The sequence below is a fragment of the Podarcis melisellensis genome (assembly GCF_964234715.1).
Source record: "Podarcis melisellensis genome assembly, chromosome: 11".
NCBI classification, from domain to species: Eukaryota; Metazoa; Chordata; class Lepidosauria; order Squamata; family Lacertidae; genus Podarcis; species Podarcis melisellensis.
Window position 1 is genome coordinate 44,831,867 of NC_138543.1, and position 19,260 is coordinate 44,851,126.

Here is a 19,260-nt window from a genome sequence, read left to right on the forward strand (position 1 = left end):
GGACGATGCCTCTTGCTTGTTTGCTTGCCTGCCTGTCTGCCAGATGGATAAATGTGTGTGGGTATCAGAAGCCTTCACTTTCCCATGGGTGGAATATAAAACTACTGTACAAAAAAGGTAAGACTTGCATCTGTTGCTCTGTCTATTTTTGCCCCCAACCCTACCCACCTCTGGCATGCAGCCCCCACACCAGGCTGCCCATGGTGGAATACTGATCATCTCTAGGTTCAATCCTAAAACATGCACATGGACACAATACGGCACCCGGTCCTGTGTTTCCTTGCTTCTCCACATCTCGTACAGTGGCCCAACCCTTAATACAGAAAGCAATGGTAACTAGAACAGTAGAATTGGAAGGGGCCGTCTATTGACAATCGAAAAAGTATTCTGTGCAGGCAACTGGCAATAGTACACTCCTGTAAGCCAAGGGCACTGTACAATGATAAAACATTTAACAAGTCAAAATATTTTAGCAGCTTTTTTCAAGGCTATGCATTTCTTCATGCACTTGGTAACCTCTAACTGATGATGTGTTCATGGCATGGCTGTATGAACTTTCATGGTAGGATCTACTGCCCCCAAATACCTGCAGCCCAAAAATATACGCAATGACAGTGGCCTTTTTTTTTTAAGCTGCCACAAGCACACACACAGCAGCAGCTGCATATACATATCCCAAGTGGAAGCAGCACTTGCCACAATACTTGCCACTGTACAATGCTTGTTAGACCTCTGATAGCCCTGCAACCTCTGGCAACGGAGCAGCTCGCTGCATGAGCTGGTCCTGGGTTAACAACTCTAAACATATTTGCTTGGGTTCCACTCAGAAGTTGCTTCTGAGGAAAGAAGTTTGAAGGTCAGCAAAACGGGCAGGGGCCAGAGATGGATGTTTTGAGCCATGATCCGGGAAACGTTTTCCAGATTGCAAGAATTCCCACTATCATAAATAAGGCTGCAAAAGCTTCTTCCTGTTTGCCTGAGACTAAGCTCCGCTGAACACAGCGGGACTTACTTCTGAGTAAACCTGAGTAGGATTGTGCCGAAAGTTCGGATAAAATGTTTAGGGGACTGGATTGTTGGCCTATATTGAAGCCGCTGCATTTTGAGAAGACATTCACAACACATAAACTCTGCTTTCTTGCTCGCTTGCTTTCTTAGTACACACACACACACACACACACACACACACAATACAAGGAACATTTTAAAAAACATAAAAGCCTTTTCCTTTATTTCCCCCAGTGGTTTCATAACATTTTCCTCATTTGATTCCAAATCCCTCCACTCCTGCCTTAGGAATTCGCTCTGTTATGGCCTGCTGAGTTTGCATATCTGAAAAATAAATTTAACGTAAAACTATCTATCAGCAGGCGTAAGGAGGAAGAGAGGGCTGGCAATATTTCTTTTTATATACTTTGTATTAATAACGAACCTTCTCACAGAGAAGAATACAGCATTTTTTAAATACATTCAGTCACGCTATACACAGCCAGAGAAATTCACATTTTTTTTTCACGCCACAGGAGAGATCATCAATTTCACCATTGACTGGAGCAGTTTACACAGTTACCAGCAACTGGCTGAATTAGTTCTCTCAAAACCTTATTAAGCAATAAGGGAGGGGAGAGGAATAGGGGATAAGTATGCTTCGTTCATGTCTGGGTGGGGAAAATCAGCAACTCTTTCCAAACCCTGGATCTTCTACAAAACAGTCCTGTGTCACAGGGCAAGGAAAGGCAACAAGCAGCAGCCTGCACACCTGCCACCTCCATACATTCACCTGTTACATCGGCAGAGTCTGATGTGTTTGTGGGGTGATCCTTAGTCACCTGCAAGAACTGTGCTTCACGCACTCAAATGCACATCCGGTCAAAGTTACAGCTCCACCGCCCAGCTTTTCAGGAAAGATGGCATACCATCTTTTGCAGCCAGGATGTTTAATTCCACCCCATTGCCATTTCGTACTCAAATGAGCTCTCTTACTAGATGCCCATTTACAGCTCACCTTGCCCTAAACGGCTACACAGTCCCTTAGATCAGCAAGGCGGCCTTGTTCGGCCTCTGGTGTGCCTTAACCACAATGGGCAGAGCAGACCAGATGGCAAAGGCCGGACATTTGATATGTCCGCTGTATGAGTTCCTCTCCGGTCCTCTTCCAAAGGACCTTCTGCACCTCACAAACGTCCTCCGTTCCTTTATATACACTTCTCCGACAAGTTCAGCGTCTCGCTGGGGAAGGTGACCTGAAGAGAGCTGCCTTTTTGAGCAGCGCCGGGCCTGAGTTCGTTGACCAAAAAGACCGTCTCCGACTCGTGGCCCTGGGACGACTCCGAGGTGTTTGAGCTCCTCAGTGTCCTTATGGATGTAGTGTCTGACTGGGCCGGGCGGCTGCTGGCCCCTGGCAACAGCATGCGGTCCCCAGCAGCCCCCTCGCTCGGCTCCAGTGGGTACAGAAGTGTCTGCGAGGTACTGCTGACCTCCCTCAGCTCCCGGGAAATGAAGGAGGGCGAATGGGTGGCCGTGGCAGAGGAAGCCCGGCGGCCGTCCGCACAATTGAAGTTGCTTCCCGAGTGCTGGCGGTGGCCTCCGCCGATACGACAGAAAAGGCACTTGACCTTCTCGATGGCTTTGCTCAGCACCGTCTTGCGAAGCAGGATGTACACCCAGGGGTCTAGAATGGGGTTGACCGATGCGATGCGGATGGCTTGCAAGTCGGGGTTTTGCTGAATGTCCTTCACCAAAGGCGGTTGGTACAACTGGTTCACAAAGACACGCACCTGAAGAGAGATTGCAGGGAGGGAGGGAGAGAAATATAAAGTTGATGAGCGAGGGCCAAGCGGACATTTCAAAGCTAACAGCTGGCTTAGCAACCACATGTTACAGCAGGCAGGGTGATGGGCAGAGCAAAGGTTTGTGTCATGTCAAAAGAGAGCTGTTTTCAGAACCGGGGTGCGGGGGGGGGGGATTTCCAGTGCAGAGATAAAAAGACCTTTGTGCCCCGCCTTCGGTGCCATCTAAAATACTGGCATATAAGCAGGTCAATGAAACATGTTATAAGAAAAACTGCTCCCTTTCCCTGATGGGGTATTCCAGAGCCTATACAGTGGTACCTCAGGTTACAGACGCTTCAGGTTACAGACTCTGCTAACCCAGAAATAGTACCTCGGGTTAAGAACTTTGCTTCAGAATGAGAACAGAAATCGTGTGGCGGCAGCGGAAGGCCCCATTAGCTAAAGTGGTACCTCAGGTTAAGAACAGTTTCAGGTTAAGAACGGACCTCCAGAATGAATTAAGTTCTTAACCTGAGGTACCACTGTACAGAGTCTTTAAGTGGGTTCCCTATCAGTAGGAGAAAGTAAGAGGCCAACCAGAGTATATTGAGAAGCAAAGCGGCTAGTAAGCCTGATCTTTATTCAAGGAACTGTTGCAACAGGGTCCCCACTTATCACACACAATGGTGTGCAAGCCCTTATATAGACTTTTGAAATTGCCCACCCTGTAGCCCAAGACCACCCCCCTAAAACATCATACACAGAAGGAGGTGGTCTACAGCAGAAATCCTGCCTGCCAGGATACCTGATAATGGTCACTGATTGTATTACCTGGGCAGCCTGGCCATTCTTTTGTGATGGTTAATACTTTAGTTCCTGAATCCAGGTCACAGGCTCACCCTATTCATACACAAATACATCCTTAAGACAGGATTTGCAAGCAAAAAGCCAATGGGAAGCCTTCCCCCCATTTGCCTCCCTTACTCAGAGGAATAGTTGAGGTCATTTGGAGAGTCAGAATGGCTTCAGGATTGCTCTCCATTACTATTTCAGACACATGGTTCATATATTTAGATATGTGTGCATTTATGAATATTTATTCTATATTTGAGACCTTAAAATTCTTATATCAAATATTTTGTGAATTATTTCTGATGCTCTCTGCACTCCCTGACATTTCGTCTCTCTTCCCTAATTTAGAGCTCACAATTAAGCCTCTTCCCAATTTTGTTTTTGTTATTTCAGCTGCCTCCTTCTTCTCTTCCTTCTACAACCAACTCTGCTATTAACTGTTCTGGGTGCGTAAGAGCTGCAGAATGTGGCCTTGAGTCATTTAGGGAGATCCAGCCAATCACCCTAATCCAGCCAGCCTCCTCATAAATATATGTTTCCAAAACTAAAAAAAAAATGGGCCCGAATTTCCACCTCACAGGCAAATTCTCTTTCAGGGACAAGCCTGGAACTGTATGCTCTTTGAGGTTAGAAGTAACTTTTGCTGGTATCTTCCAAGACTTGAGTATTCCAGTATTTTTATAGATATATACCCTCCAAATTTTGCCTGTAGAAGCTTGTCGGAGGATAGTCTGCTTTAACGACAGCTTGCCTGGAATGAACCTTTTCTTTTAATAAAAAAGAAAGAAATGTACATCACTTAAAATGATGAACTGCATCAAATTATGCAGCTGACATCTTCCCATGTGAATCTGGTGATGTCCTATTTATAACGTTTTACACAAATCCTGGCGGCAATCGGACAGATAGTTTAAAGTTGAACAACAATGGCATAGGATGACGGCCAGATACTTAAAAGGTGTTCACAGGTCTTAAAGACTAAGAACTGTACTTCATACAGAGCTAAGCAAAATGTTCTGTCAGTGCAAGGATTTCTCCTTGTGCAATGTGATGTTCTCCCTCTGGGTACCCCCCAATCTGTTCTGGGGTTTCCCCAACCCTCTGGGGATACCCCAAAGGTGGGGAGGAAAGGGGAAATATCCTATTATGCCTGTGCTAATCCTTATGAAACCATAACCTTTTTGTTGAATATCTCCCTAAGGGCATGAACCAGCCAAAGTCTTTGAAAAGTCCTGCTCGGCTTTAACTGTGAGATAATTATGCATGTGCTGAAAGCTTTTATTCAAGTCAACAAGACCTGAAAGCGCTGAACTTTGGGCTTGGCCTGCACCCTAAGCCAGGCATGTCCAAAGTCCGTTTCGGGGGCCAAATCCGTCCCACCGGTCAATTTAATCTGGCCCCCATTGCAGTATATGTCCTGGGGGGAAACCCTTAAAAAAGCTCCACAGCTTTCTTTGGGGTTGAATTGTAAACAAATCTCAACAACTTCAATCCTAAAAAAAAAAGGTGAACAACTTTGGTTGGCCCTCACACATGTTCACTTCATCAAATCTGGCCCTCTTTGAAAGTTTGGGCACCCCTGTGAGCTACGCGATTGCACTTTTCATTTAGGAATGAAAATGAGCTGCTACAGTATAGCAGCTAAGAAACTGAGCTGCAAAATCACGAAGTCTGCAGTTCAGATCTCACCTCTTGTTATAGAGAGTAAGTCACTCTCAGCTCCTCCCTCACCCCAATCCACAATGTGGTGGTAATAATACTGACCTACCATACAGGCTTGTACGGGAACTGCAGAAAAGTTGAAGCTTTCAACACTCAAGAAATGCTATATAAATGCTAGATAGTATTAGGCAGAGCTGCAAACTTCTATTTGTCAGATTAATAAACTAAAGTTTCGGTTGACTAATGGGTGGGTACAAAAATTAATAAAAGAACCAATGATCCCTATATTCTGAACGAAATGCTTGTTTAACCTGGAGGTAGGCTGTATGAATTGTGTATTGCTTTGTAATGATTTGTTGGGTCTCTGGACCGTAATAAAGGTTGATGATGATGATGATGATGATAAAAGAGAGTTAAGGACATTTTGGTGGTGGTGATTGAGAGCAGATTCTAGTATCTGACTGCAATAAGAAATGAAAGAAAATAGCGCTTTCTTCTAATAATGAGTAATAGCTGATTAATAATATTACTTAATAACAGCCTTTGTTTATTGCACTGTAAATTATCTTACACTTCCAGCAATGCCACAAAAGGCTACTATATCAAACTTTTGGCAATATGGATATCACATATTGTACATAACCTTGTAGATAAAAGCAGCCATTCCCCGCTATCATAAACTTTTATTAAACATCCACCTGAAGGGATGTGGCTCCATGGCTGGGCATCTGCTTTGTCTAAAAAAAGGTCCCAGGCTCAGTCCCTAGTATTTCCCTGTTTTAAACTCTGTAGAACTGCTGCCAGTCCGTGTAGACAGCACTGAGCTAGCTGATCTAAGGCAGCTTCCTAAGAAAGTAACAGACTCACATCTTATGCACCAGCGGGCCCTAGGATTTCACTTGCTCTGCTTCTCATTCTATGGAAACAAGGATGCTTCCAGACAAATGTTTCATTGTGGGATTGGTGCTCTTTGCATATGCAAGGTGGGGTTTTTTTCTTCTTCCTCAGCATCCACACAGCATTGTTGGCATCAAAATACTAGCCCAAATTTCACCCCACTTAAATGCCAGTATTGCATTTGCAAATTCTCAACGACCTCTTTGCAGAATAAGCCCCCACCAAGAAGCACCTCAGCTCTGCTGGAGCGTAGTTTCTTTGGCCTGAAGGTGTTGTTGGTTGAAATCAACTGGACGCATTCAGGTCAAACCACAATAATAATAATAATAATAATAATAATAATAATAATAATAATAATAAATTATTATTATTTATACCCCGCCCATCTGGCTGGGCCTCCCCAGCCACTCTGGGCGGCTTCCATAAAAACCAAAAATACAGTAAAATATCACACGTTAAAAACTTCCCTGAACAGGGCTGCCACTAGGTGGCAGAGAGACTATGCTTCCGATGGTGTCTTTAGAATTTGCTTTCTGCTTTGGAGGGCTGTAGCCCAAAATGAAAGCTGGTTTAATATGAAGCAAGAAAGTGTGGCAAAAGCCAAACAAAATTAGATTGTGAAAATTAAAGTTACAGGCATCGGATTTGCACCCAGTGAGGAGCTCACCACTTACCTGCATAGGAGTTAAAACAACAAAAGGTCTTGTGGAAACTTAACCTTTAATACTTGGCATAAGCTTTTGCAAACTAGCCTTCTATTTCATCAGATGCTCTAGTTTACAAAAGTTTATGCTGTACTAAAATGTATTCCTTTTTAGGATGCCCCAAGATGTTTTGTTGGTTTTGTTGCCAGAGACTAATACGCTGCCCCTAATTATTTAGGAGCTGTTCAGCGACCTCTCTATTTATTACTGTGAAAAGATCAGCCATTGTAGAAGATAAGGGGCTGCCCACCACTGCCGATCTTTTCAGTAAATTCAAGGCTGTCTCAGGTGAGATCTGGGTGTGCACTTTCAAACCAACAGGGCTGGCCAATGCAGTGCAGAATGTGATCTTTCAAATATTTGCAAGTACCTATTGCAATACAGAGCAGATGCAAAAGAAATCCTTAGCAGACAAGTGGATGTGCAAAGTGTTTTCTGAAAGAAGAAAGTCTGAAAGCTGATGGCTTAAGGCAGCCTTATAAATAAGCCCACAAAAGTTACTAGCCTGCAAAAAGAAGAAGAAGCAGCAACCTAGTGGAAGGAATAAGGAGCTCTGTCCTGCTTGCTGAAGGACCATGGCTCAGTGGCATTGCATCTTCCTTGCATGCAGGTTCAATTGCTGCCGTCTCAGGTAGGGCTGGGATAGATCCCTGCCTGACACCCTGGAGAGCTGCTGCCAATCCGTGTAGACAATACTGAGCTAGATAGACCCAATGGTCTGACTCAGCATAAGGCATTTTCCTATGTTCTTCCGAGAGGGAAGCGGGGCTTCCCAGCCCCCTCACTCGCCTGCATTCAATTCCTTGTTGCTTGCAGCCACCAGGCAAGTGTTTCATTACGAGGAAGGCTGAGGGGAACCATATTTCCTCATCTGTGCTACCTTGCATTTACCGTTTTACAGAATGAGAAACAGAGGCAAGCAACAAGGGGTTCATCCATAGCTATGCCAGGAGTCCTCAACAGAATGCAGATTCGATACTCAGGTGCCAAATCCAACCGCAGTGTGTTGGCTGTCCAGTTTCATACTGCTAAGGGAGAAGAAGAAAATCACCATCCCATAGGAAATGGTAATCAACCAGGCTTATTCCCTTACCTCCAAAATACCTTTAAGGTACTCTGGAGCTCTCTTTCCTTGGTGACTCACCAAAGGATGTATCTTGGCATCTTTTGGGAGCCTGCAACAATTTTCTGTTAAGGCTGAATTCCGAGTATCCCGGTTATAGGTTGTATAGGGGTGAAGTCACTGCATATTCACTGCTCTCTTTTTTGCATATGGTTTAACGTACTGCAGTCTTGCAAATAAAGCCCACAAAAATATTGACTGAGCCTGCCTGCCTGCACATGCCTACGTTATTCATTTGTGGTGTGAGAGGAAAACAAACAGCACTGTTCCCTCGCCTGGATCCTATAGAGCAAATCTCGCTCACCACAGGTGACAAGCCAAAGACCACAGCTTTTGCACACCCAAAGTCTCAGGTCCAAACCCAAACAACTCCAGTTTAATTTTTAAAAAAATAGCAGAAGAAGGCAGGGCCCTAGAGAACCTGGACCCTAGAGGGCCATCGCCAGTCACAGTAGGGCAATACTGGGCTAGAGGGACCCTGTATACAGCTTTGCACACTCACTTCTAAATAAAGAAGAAGTATATTTTATTATTTGGTAACAAATATCTAAAGCGAGGGTCGCCAAACTGTTGTCGTTCATGTGCTGATGGATTCCATCAGCCCCAGCCAGCATAGGATAGAATTAGAGAATTGTAGAGTTGGAAGGGACCCCAAGGGTCATCAAGTCCAACCCCCTGCAGGAATCTTTTGCCCAACACAGGACTCGAACCCATGACCCTGAGATTAAGAGTCTCATGTTCTACCAAGTAAGCTACCCCTGCTGTTGGATGCTGTAGTGCAGCAACAAGGAGAGTGCTACAGGTTAGCCACCCCTGAGCTAAAGAAACTTCAAGATAAAATTAAGAACCATTTGGAGAGCAACACCCCCTCCCCCCCAAAAAAAACCTCAGCCAGACCAACAGCCACCCCCGCCCCCAAGGGAACCTAGAAGCTTCACTGTGCGTTGTATGGTGGCAAATGCATGGCTACATTCTAGGACAGTCATGGATAAATGTGCCCCGCATACTCTAGTGAATCTACCTGTTGCACACATAGTTGAAAGCATCCATTTCACCCACATAAAATATGTTACCTGGGGGATATGTCAATATTTCATCTAAAACCTAAGTTTGAAGTCCATATTGTGATATCGATTTCATTATTTTTGACCTGGAAATATATTGTGAATCATGATGTGGGGGGGAGGCAGGTATGCAGAAATCATAATGTGGGGGGAACCGTGAAGCCAGCCCGTGCATCTCTCATTTCCTGCAGCCCCCGTTAACTCTGCCAGCTCAGCTCCCCCCCCGCCTCCTTCTAGAGGCAGCGAATCACAAAAGCGGGCGCTGGCAAAAATGATGAAGTGGGGAAAACCGTGAAGCCCACCGATGCCTCTACATAGCTGCATCCTTACTTCAGACATTGTGATATATCGGTACATTGCGATGTTCAGCTGGTTATATATCACAATGTTGAAAACCAGTTTGCTCAGCCCTAGTTAAATGTACGAGGGACGCGGGTGGCGCTGTGGGTTAAACCACAGAGCCTAGGATTTGCCGATCAGAAGGTTGGTGGTTTGAATCCCCGCGACGGGGTGAGCTCCTGTTCGGTCCCTGCTCCTTCCCACCTAGCAGTTCAAAAGTATGTCAGAGTGCAAGTAGATAAATAGGTACCGCTCTGGCAGGAAGGTAAACGGCGTTTCCATGCGATGCTCTGGTTCGCCAAAAGCGGCTTAGTCATGCTGGCCACATGACCCGGAAGCTGTACGCCGGCTCCCTCGGCCAATAAAGCGAGATGAGCGCCACAACCCCACAGTCGGTCACGACTGGACCTAATGGTCAGGGGTCCCTTTACCTTTTTAGTTAAATGTACATCTTACAAATGGGCAGTTCTGAGAGGTGGTGCCGCTTCTACAGAGTAGGCGTGAGTTGGCAGCAAGCTAGATGTTCACTAGATGTGGCTGGTCCACAACTCCCAGCGGTCATGGCTAGTGGCCAGAGACATCCAGAGTTGTAGTCCAGCAACATCAGCAGGGCAGCAGGTTGGAAACAGCTGTCCGATGAGGTTCTGGACAACCCTCTCAAAAAATGGCCACCTGGAAGCCCTGCTGGTAGATGCCAAAACCTTTGTTTCCGAGCAGTTCCTATGCAAGTATAAGTGCCAGACACAACCAGATAAGCTTATCTGAATTCACAAATGTCTTCCCACCCACCGCCTTCCTATAATTGCACAAATGAAGTTGCTTCTTGCTTTAACACAGCTACTCCAGGGAAATGCAGTCATGGTCTAAATTCCACTCTCAGACGAACAGCTTGTTCGGATAAAAGCGTTCTGATGCAGAGACCGCTGCAGGGAAATATTAGTGTGTATCCAGCTGTTCCTAAAACTTGTATGAAGTTGACACAGCATGCCTGACTAATGCCGATTTTTTAAATAAAAAACAACCCAATCAGTCACTAAGTAAACTAGGACACTTAACTCGATAACCTTCCTTTTTATCGCAAAGCTGCATTAATTGCTGGATATTTGTAGGGGCTGTGTGCTAGTGATACCTGCCAGTCTTAACTCTTTGCACACAGTGAAAGGTGCTCATATTTTGGAACCTGGTCACAGGAGACAACAAATGACTTCATTCCCAAAGGAAGCTCCACCCCGACCTCTTTACTAGCAGGGCTGCTGGTGGAAATCAAACTCCAAACAGTGCAATCCAACCCATATTTGACTCAGAAGCAAGTTCAGCTGAGCTCAATGGGAATTGCTTCCACTGAAATCCTTTCCAGCAGAGGTGGGGAACCTTTTCCAGCTCGGGGGCCAGAATGCCTTCTAGACAACGTTTTGGAGGACACATTCCAGTGGTGGTTTAGCCTGGAAAAGAGGAGACTGAGAGGGAGATATGAAGGCCATCTTCAAATATCTCAAGGGCTTGCTTTCTCCCACTCGGGAGGTTAGGACTCAAACCAATGGCTTCAAGTTGCAGGAAAGGCACTTCCGACTAAACACTAGGATGAACTTTCTGACAGTAAGAACTCTGACAGTGGAACCGTCTCCCTCCAGAGCTCAAAACAGGAAGGCTTCTATGTCTCAAACATGCTTTTAGAGTTCAACTATGAAGACTCCCATGCGGTACAGCCCTCCACGTGGCTGTGTCACCTCAGAATGCACATGAGAATGGATGACAGAGTACGCCCCCCCATGTCAAAATCTCCCTCCACGTGGGAAGCTTCCATATCCAGATAAGATATTTAGTTCCCGGTGTGATTCTGAGGTTTTGCAATGCTAAGAAAAGACAGTATTGTGAGCCAGCCTGGAACACTGAGCTTACATCCATACCAGTCATTTAAAGCACATTCCCTCTCCAAAGAATCCTGGGAATTTTAGTTTGTTAAGGATTCTGGGAATAATAGTTCTGTGAGGGGTAAACTACATCTCCCAGTATTCTGTTACGGGGTGGGAGGGATGTGCTTTAAATGTGTTGTGTGCAAGCACGGGCTTTAGTTTTTATCCAATACTTTAAGAGAAGGGGTGGTTTTTCTTTTTTCCTGTCCTGACTCAAGGCAAACATTATATACGCCTTACCCAGCAAAGCTTACCATAAAGTGCCCTTTTATAGCAGTTACCTCCCACAACAAACAAAGGAGTCTCCTTCCACCAAGTCTTCACCTGTGCTCATAAAAGTCCCTCTATCACATTCTGATACACGGCTATATATAGCCAGCCAGTTAATATTAAGTGGGAGGCTGGATTTATGAAGTAACCTTTGCCCAGAAGAACTTGGTACTTGTCTTACGCAGCCTCCGTGCACTTCCAAAATCTGGGCTGCTATCTCATCAGTGCCAGCTGAAACCAATCTAAAGGGAACATGGGGAGCTTTGTTCAGAAACCCCAGGTGATCATAGATGAACAGAGCAGGGATGTTGGTAGATTCCCGGCTCCCATCAGCACAGGGATGATAGAAGTTGTTCGAATCTGCCCCATGTTGCAGGATGTGAAAAAGGGAAAGACTGCTTGCTCTAAAATCAGTGCAAGAGTCCAATTGACAGTCAGGGCTTCTTTTGAGCCAAACTTCAATAAACAGTCACTTTGGTGGAGGGAAATCACTTGTCACCACAGTGTAAATCACTAAGCTGCTTTTGGTCAAACCAAGAATGGCTTGACAGAAGATCAGATCTGCTCCTCCAAATGCAAGATACTGTTATTCTTAATACCTCAGCCTAGTGGGAGAAAATGCCTGCCTCTCACTGGGCAGATCTGGGTTCAAATTCCTGAGTTGCTCTTAAGCCAGCTCTCTCTTATGGGGACCCTGTGGTCCTCCAGATGTTGTTGGACTTCAACTCCCATCAGTGAGCTCTGCTGGCTGGGGCTGATGGGAGTTGGAGTCCTAAATGTTTGGAAGGCACCTGGTCGAAGATATAAATCACAAGAAACTCCTTGTCATAACTTACTAGAGTGAGGACATGATGCAAATACATTGTTGCTGCTGTTTCCAAAAAAACCCACATGTAATAAACCCTATTATGATATGATCTCATTCATCAGGGAATGTGCTGTTTGCTAAATATACACCTCCTTGGGTTTATTACTTGCCTCTTCATTTTAAAGGTACGCTAAAGGCCTTCATTCAGTGTTTGACCATGAATATACAACAATTTCAAATGTGTGGAAGCAACATGCTTTTATTTGCCTGTGTGCTCTTTTTAAGTGGCTGGGGAAACCCAGCCAGATAGGCGGGGTATAAATAATAAATAATAATAATAATAATAATAATAATAATAATAATAATAATAATAATAATAATAATTTTATTCTGCTCTTAATTTCTTCCAGTTTTCTGTCAAATTTTAGCCAAGTAACTTGACTCTTCCAATGCTTCAATAAATATAGGGCACTAGTTTCTGAAATAAACTCAGTAGGGGGATTCTCCCCCTAATTACACGCATTTACCATTAAACTACTTTCATATTCATTAGCCAGTTTAAATTGCAAGGCATAACTTAGTCTGGTGATTTTTCGTTTAGTTATCTATTCCCCATACTTTTTTTATTCTTTTGCTACAAGCACTGTGCGCTAGACTGCCTGCGTCAGCCCTGTGAGGGCAGAGTTGTCCTCCGCTGTGGGACCGCTCCTCACACAGTAAATAATTTTACCAAACTTCACAGCTATGTAGTAACCGTTGCATCACCAATGCCACAATCAGCCTCAACTTTCCCCAAACACAACATACATTCAACATGCATGAGTGTTGGGTTTGGACCAGAAATACTTGATTTCAAATCCATATTCATTCATTAAGCACACAGGGGGGGTCTTAGGTAAGTCACTTTCTCTTAGCCCAATAGCATAGACAGACGATAGAGATAGATAGACAGATGGATAGATGGATAGATGGATAGATGATAGATAGATAGTTAGATAGATAGATAGATAGATGATAGATAGATGATGATAGATAGATAGATAGATAGATAGATAGATAGATAGATAGATAGATAGATAGATATAGATGATAGATAGATAGATAGATAGATAGATAGATAGATGATAGATAGATAGATAGATAGATAGATAGATAGATAGATAGATAGATAGATAGATAGATGATAGATGATAGATAGATGATAGATAGATAGATGATAGATAGATATAGATAGATGATAGAGATAGATAGATAGATGATAGATAGATAGACAGATATTTCTTAATATCTTCAAAACAAGAACACTAGTTTTACTAGCTGCAACAGAGCTTTTGTAGAGCGATTGTATCCAAAACTATAGCGGTCCCCGGCATGCAGTCTGAAATGGTACGGTCCGGAATTCTCTCATCTCAAAATGTGTAGGAGGCACCAGTACGGCCCACTCACTATAGCTGAACTTCTAGGACCAGCCACTGGCATTTAGAATATGTTTAGGTGGAGAAACAAGCATTCCAATTAGGGCCTATTAATACACGTTGCAACAATGTCAAAATGCTTGGGTTATTCTATTGCCCAAGGAGTCCGTCTGCTGCTAAAACGAAAACAGGCTAGTGCCTGGGCAGTAAACAAAGTCTATGTTCACTGTTCAGAGTTTGCTTTTTGTCCCAAAGCACACAAGTCGGTAGGCTCAGATTCCCTGTGTTTGTGAACGTATTCTACTTGAAATACCCTGTGACCCAAGATGTTTTTGACTCAATCCATCCCATGTTTTAAAAGGATGCTTCTTCCTACACAGAGACCATCTCCACCCACGAAGGTAGAACGCACATGTGTCTCTTCTGCTGAGGCAACCTTTGCAGAGCACCGACTGCATGCCTCTCCTATGTGTTGATTGCACTTTCCCCCCCTTAAATGGAGATGGTTTCGGTGTAAGAAAAAGACTGTGCAATGCTGCCTCTGGTACAGTCCCTGTAAACAGCACCGCATGCAAAGGTGTCCAGTTACACACCGGAAAACACCAGCCGGACAGCTTGTCAAGTGCTAGTAACCCAGACCACAGCTGGATTATGCTAGTTATGTAGCAAAACTGGCCTGACTTGTAAAAGTATACCATTTACCTGAACAGTTCAGGATTGTGCTCAGCCCAGTCCTCTTTCCCTCTTAATTATGAGCCTCCCTGGTTTTGCTACACCCTCGAGAGGGAGTTATTTCAGAACAATTATTGCCTACAATAAACTCCCTTGCACCAAGCTGGATTCGCCACACTTCTCCCCTAACAACAACGGCTTAGCTCCCGGGGTGAAAGGGCGGGGCGATAAGCAAGTATGCGCTGTCAGTTGTTTGTTTAATGTACCCTTGCCAAGAAAGAAGTGGTTTGCCATGTTTCATTGGTTTCTGTTTTATTGGTACAAGTCTCAGCTAAGCTCACAACTGGTTTTCCCCACCACCCCCCGGCACACACCTTCACCCTCCCCACCCCAGTCAATGGGGAAAGAAAGACAGGCACTGGTCTTTCTTTAAGAGTGTGCTTTTTTCCCTAGAAGTTGAAGGTTTACCTCCTGACATCAAGCACACAACTGTTACTGAAGCAGTCTGTGCAACAATAACATCTCTGCATTTCTCCAAGGGAGATCTTCTTTTTGGAACCAGTTAAAAGCAGCAGACTGTAAGGCGCAGACTATGAATGTTTCAGCCTGAGATCCCCATTCAGAAATATTTATGCAACACACGTATCGCTAACAGTTGGGGACCTCAGCAGTCATTTTATTCTCTGGCATGTGAGTGTCTCTGCAAATTTCAGGCTAGCCCTATAAACATGTAGAAATTGATCCAACTTCCTGTGCTGGCCACAAACTTTGTAGTTTCGGTAAGTCTGAGGTTAGGAAGTATCTGTGTGTGCATGTATGTTTCTATGAGCTTTAGTTCAAGCAACGCATTGGTATAGAATTCAAGTATTATTTAACTACTACATGTGCAGGGCTGCTTTTATATTTGGGGAGCTATTGACAATTCATGGGGCACAAAGGGACTTTGCAGAAACTGGGCTTCAATCAGTTTCTACCATACACCCACAGACACACCCACCACTTAACTTTCAGTGCAATGTGTATTTCACATTTGGACAGGCCCACAATGTGCATTTAATGTCTCTTCTGCATCCTGTCCCACGTGAGCAGGTGACAAAACATTAACATGTGACACAAAGAGCAAGTTCAAAGGTGCTTCTTAGTTTCTCTATGAAAATGGCCACAGCCTTCTCCTACCCCGCCTAGCAATAAGCAATGTCAAAGAAGGAGGCTGGTACAGAGTCGCTTCCTTCTTTTCCCTTGTGGATGGTGGTGGGTGGGTGGGGGTTGAGAGAACATTTTAGATCACCTGCATGAAAATATCGATGTTAGGAACCTCCCTTTCCAACCACAGAAGCAGCCTTTGGCTTTTTCTGCTGTGGGGAATCTGTAGCTGCAATGATGAAACTGACAAAGAAAAGGCTAAGCCAACATTACTCACCACGAGAGGAATGGAGCAGATCAGCACAACCAAGGAGGTGGCAATGAGCAAGATGACCATTTGAATCTCTGCGCCGGCCATGCGCCGGAAGCTCCTGCGCCGGCGGAAGTCCGACAATCGGCTGGCGGTATTGTCCGTCCCCAGGGAAGTGCGCCGCATGAACTGTCGGTGCATGCGGATCAGGGCCATGCACACCAAGACATTGGAAACCACAGTGACCATGATCAAGAAGGAACTGAAGCCAGCATACATGTAAGAATAGGCGGCGTGCGTGGAGACGTTGGTCCGCCAGTCTATGAAGCACCAAGTCTGGGGGTACTGCAGCTTTGTGCTGCCCAAGCCCATGCTCGGCAAGGCACAGAAGAGGACGTTGGAAACATAGATGGCAAAGAGTGTGAGCGCTGCCAGCTTCTTATCCACATAATGGCTGTAGAAGTATGCATGGTTGATGGCTAAGTACCTCTCAATGGACATTGCGCAGATGATGCTCAGTCCAGACAGTCCAAAGAAGAGGAGGATGAAGGTGCTGTATTCGCAAAGCGGTTGGCCGCCCGGCCACTCGTTCTTCAGGTATGTGGCGATCGTGACCGGGCTCACCAGGCAGGTGCCCAGGAGGTCCGTGACGGCCAAGCCGCACACCAACGTGTAGAAGGTGGTCTCTTTCTGCTCCTTCCTGGACTTGCAGAGCACCACAATGGCAATGAGGTTCCCCACCACCCCAAAGATGAACATGACAGCGGGGATGGTCAAGGGTTTGCTGCCCTCAGGTGCCCCTCCGGTCCCATTGGAGGAGCCGTTGGCAGAAGGCAGCATGGTGGGGTTGAAAGACATGGTGAGGCTGGGACAATCGCAAGGAGCCAACTGGGTCAAAGAAGAACAAAACGGCAGCAAAAGTCAAGAGTCCCAGATTTCAGCCGGAAGAGGATGGAAATCCAAATCGGAGAGAACTGAAGAATCCTGCATTTCAAAGGCAGAGCTAGGAGAGCAGATGGTGGAAAGGCGGCAGGCTTTTTCGGAGAAATTCATAAAGTAGGGAGATTAGAAAAAAGGTGGCCAGTAATAGCAAAAAGAGCTCTTAGAAGCCGAGTGCAATTTGGCTAGCCAGCAAAAGATGCCTTTTCTTGCATAAAAGCGTTCTCAGTTGTCTGTTAGGCTGGCTTTCTTTTCTTGCCAGGTCTCGCGCTTTTCAAAGTTCAGCTTGCAAACTGGTCTTTGCCTTCTGCCTCAGTGGGACTTCCCATCCCTCTCTTCTACTTCGGCCAGTCCCCGCCCACCTCACTTGTCACTCCGATGCAAGTCTTCACCTACGTATGCATATGCAATATATCAACATGAAATGAACCCCCTCCTCTCCAATATATATATATACAATAATAATAATAATCCGAACTGTATCTCCTCCAAACGCTTTGCCAAGTTCAAAGCCGATCGCCGATTCGAAAAGCTTCGACGCCACCTAGAGCCCTTCGGTGGCTTCGGGAAGTCCGTCTGCCGTTAGCAGCAGTGGCGACTCAAGTGTCCGCTGCGCGTCTTTTTCTTTTCAGCGGCGCGCCGGGAGCAGAGAGGCGCAGCCGGGGCGCCGGGCGTCTCTCTCTCGGGAGAATTCATCAGCCGCCTTCCGAGGGCAGCTGGGAGCCCGGCGTCCCAGGCAGCCGGAGGAGCGCGGGAGCAGGAGGAGCGCGGGGACGAGAGAGACGGACAGACTCGCTACCCGGACCCGGCGCCCGCGCGTCCTTGCGCCGCTGCTGCCACCATGTGCTCCCGCCGCCTGGCTCGCGGATTACTCACTCGCTCGCAGCGCCGTTTGCAAGTTCGCTCCTTCGAGCTCCTCCAGTCGGGGAGGCAGCTCGGCCCGGCTCCGCCCAGCCCGGCGCCCCATTGGCCACGGGGCAAGTGGGTGCAGCCCCGCCGCCTCGGGAAGCGCCCGGAGGGCCTTTCCCCGCGGCTGCGAAGGAGCGAAGGCGGCGCGCTCGGGCTTGCCAAAAGCGCACGGAGAAGGCGCGGGGCGCGGGAGCTGGTGGGCGCCGGAGAGCGAAAGGGCGCCTTCCCTCGACAGTAGAAGCTGGGAGGAGGGCGGGTGGGGTCCTCCCTCTCCCTTCAGCTAAGTCCCCCCCACACCCCGATCGCCATCATCCATCCTGGCAAAGGATGGGTGCAGCCCTGCCGTCCCGCGAGTTCAGCTGAGCGAAATCGGTGGTGTAGGGCGAGCAAGGGCCGTGGCGCGCCTGAGCCCCTGCGCGTTTACTCTCAAGTAAAGGCCTCGTCGATGATGCAAATGGATCGGGTTCGTCCCTGCTTTTCCCCTGTGGCCTCCACTCAAACGAAGTTTTTTTCGGCGTCCCCCCCTCCGCTGGTCTGCAGTTGGGAGTTGGGCACGTGCGCGAGAACGTTTCGTCCCCATCCAACGATACTTTGCGCGTAGAAAGCTAGCATGTCAGCAAGAAAGGTTTAGGAGCTTATTTAAAGGTTTGGTTCTTTTCTAATCATGCAAAGGGACTATAGCCTACCCGCAGCAAAGAACCTTGTTTGCCATCCACCAGCATCTGTACCGTATAGTTCAGCCACACAGACTTAGCTGGTTCCGCAAACGCAAACTAATACACAAAGGGAGAGACAGGACGGGGAATGGAGATTTCATGCCACGTTGAAATGCACAGACTCTCGCCTAAATAATATGTCCAGGGAACATATTATTGCTACCGCTTGCTTCGGGATACCCCTTCCCCTGTGCCCTGGTGATCGATTGAACAGCCCAGCAAAGGCAATGCAGCCAACTTAATCTTCTGCGTGCTGACTTGGAAAGGCAGCTTGCAAGAGAATCAAGCGGCAATACTTCCCTACCCTGGTCTGTACTGTCTCATACTGCAGACACAAGTTTTTATTTCAGTACTGTTCTGTGAAAAAGTTTCCGCATACAAACACTAAGCTGAACCTTTCCCGCTGCTGGCAGGCTAGTTTCGCACATAATGGGAGGTTTTTAATGTCATTGCAATGCCTCCCTCCCCGGTCCTGTGAAATACTCAAACATGCCATCCTCCCCCTGCAGGGTGAAGTGGTATAGTCCAAGGAAAGTGTTGCTGCTTGATTCTCCGATTGCATGTATAAGCAGGACTTAGAATTGCAGAATTGTAGAGTTGGAAGGGACCATGAGGATCATCTAATCCAGCAATGCAGGAATCTTTTGCCCAAAGTGGCGCTTGAACCCACAGCCTTGAGATTAAGAGTCTCATGCTCTACTGACTGAGCTGTCACAGAACTGGCTTGTCTTAACTTGATTCGCCTGGACATCTAAGGAAGTACAGATACTGTAGGACTGCAGCCTTATAGTCACCATATAGAATCGGGGGCAT

At 46.3% G+C, this 19,260-nt stretch overlaps 1 protein-coding gene across 1 annotated transcript; it reads right to left on the bottom strand.

Moving 5' to 3' along the window:
- Positions 1–1,129: 1,129 nt before the first annotated feature.
- Positions 1,130–17,676, bottom strand: PTGER4 (prostaglandin E receptor 4). The gene is made up of 2 exons (XM_081929860.1): positions 15,911–17,676; positions 1,130–2,777 (listed from the first exon to the last, which is right to left on the bottom strand). Exons 1-2 carry the CDS (start codon positions 16,739–16,741, stop codon positions 2,196–2,198), a joined length of 1,413 nt encoding a protein of 470 aa, XP_081785986.1. The 5' UTR covers positions 16,742–17,676; the 3' UTR covers positions 1,130–2,195.
- Between the last annotated feature and the right edge of the window lie 1,584 nt (positions 17,677–19,260).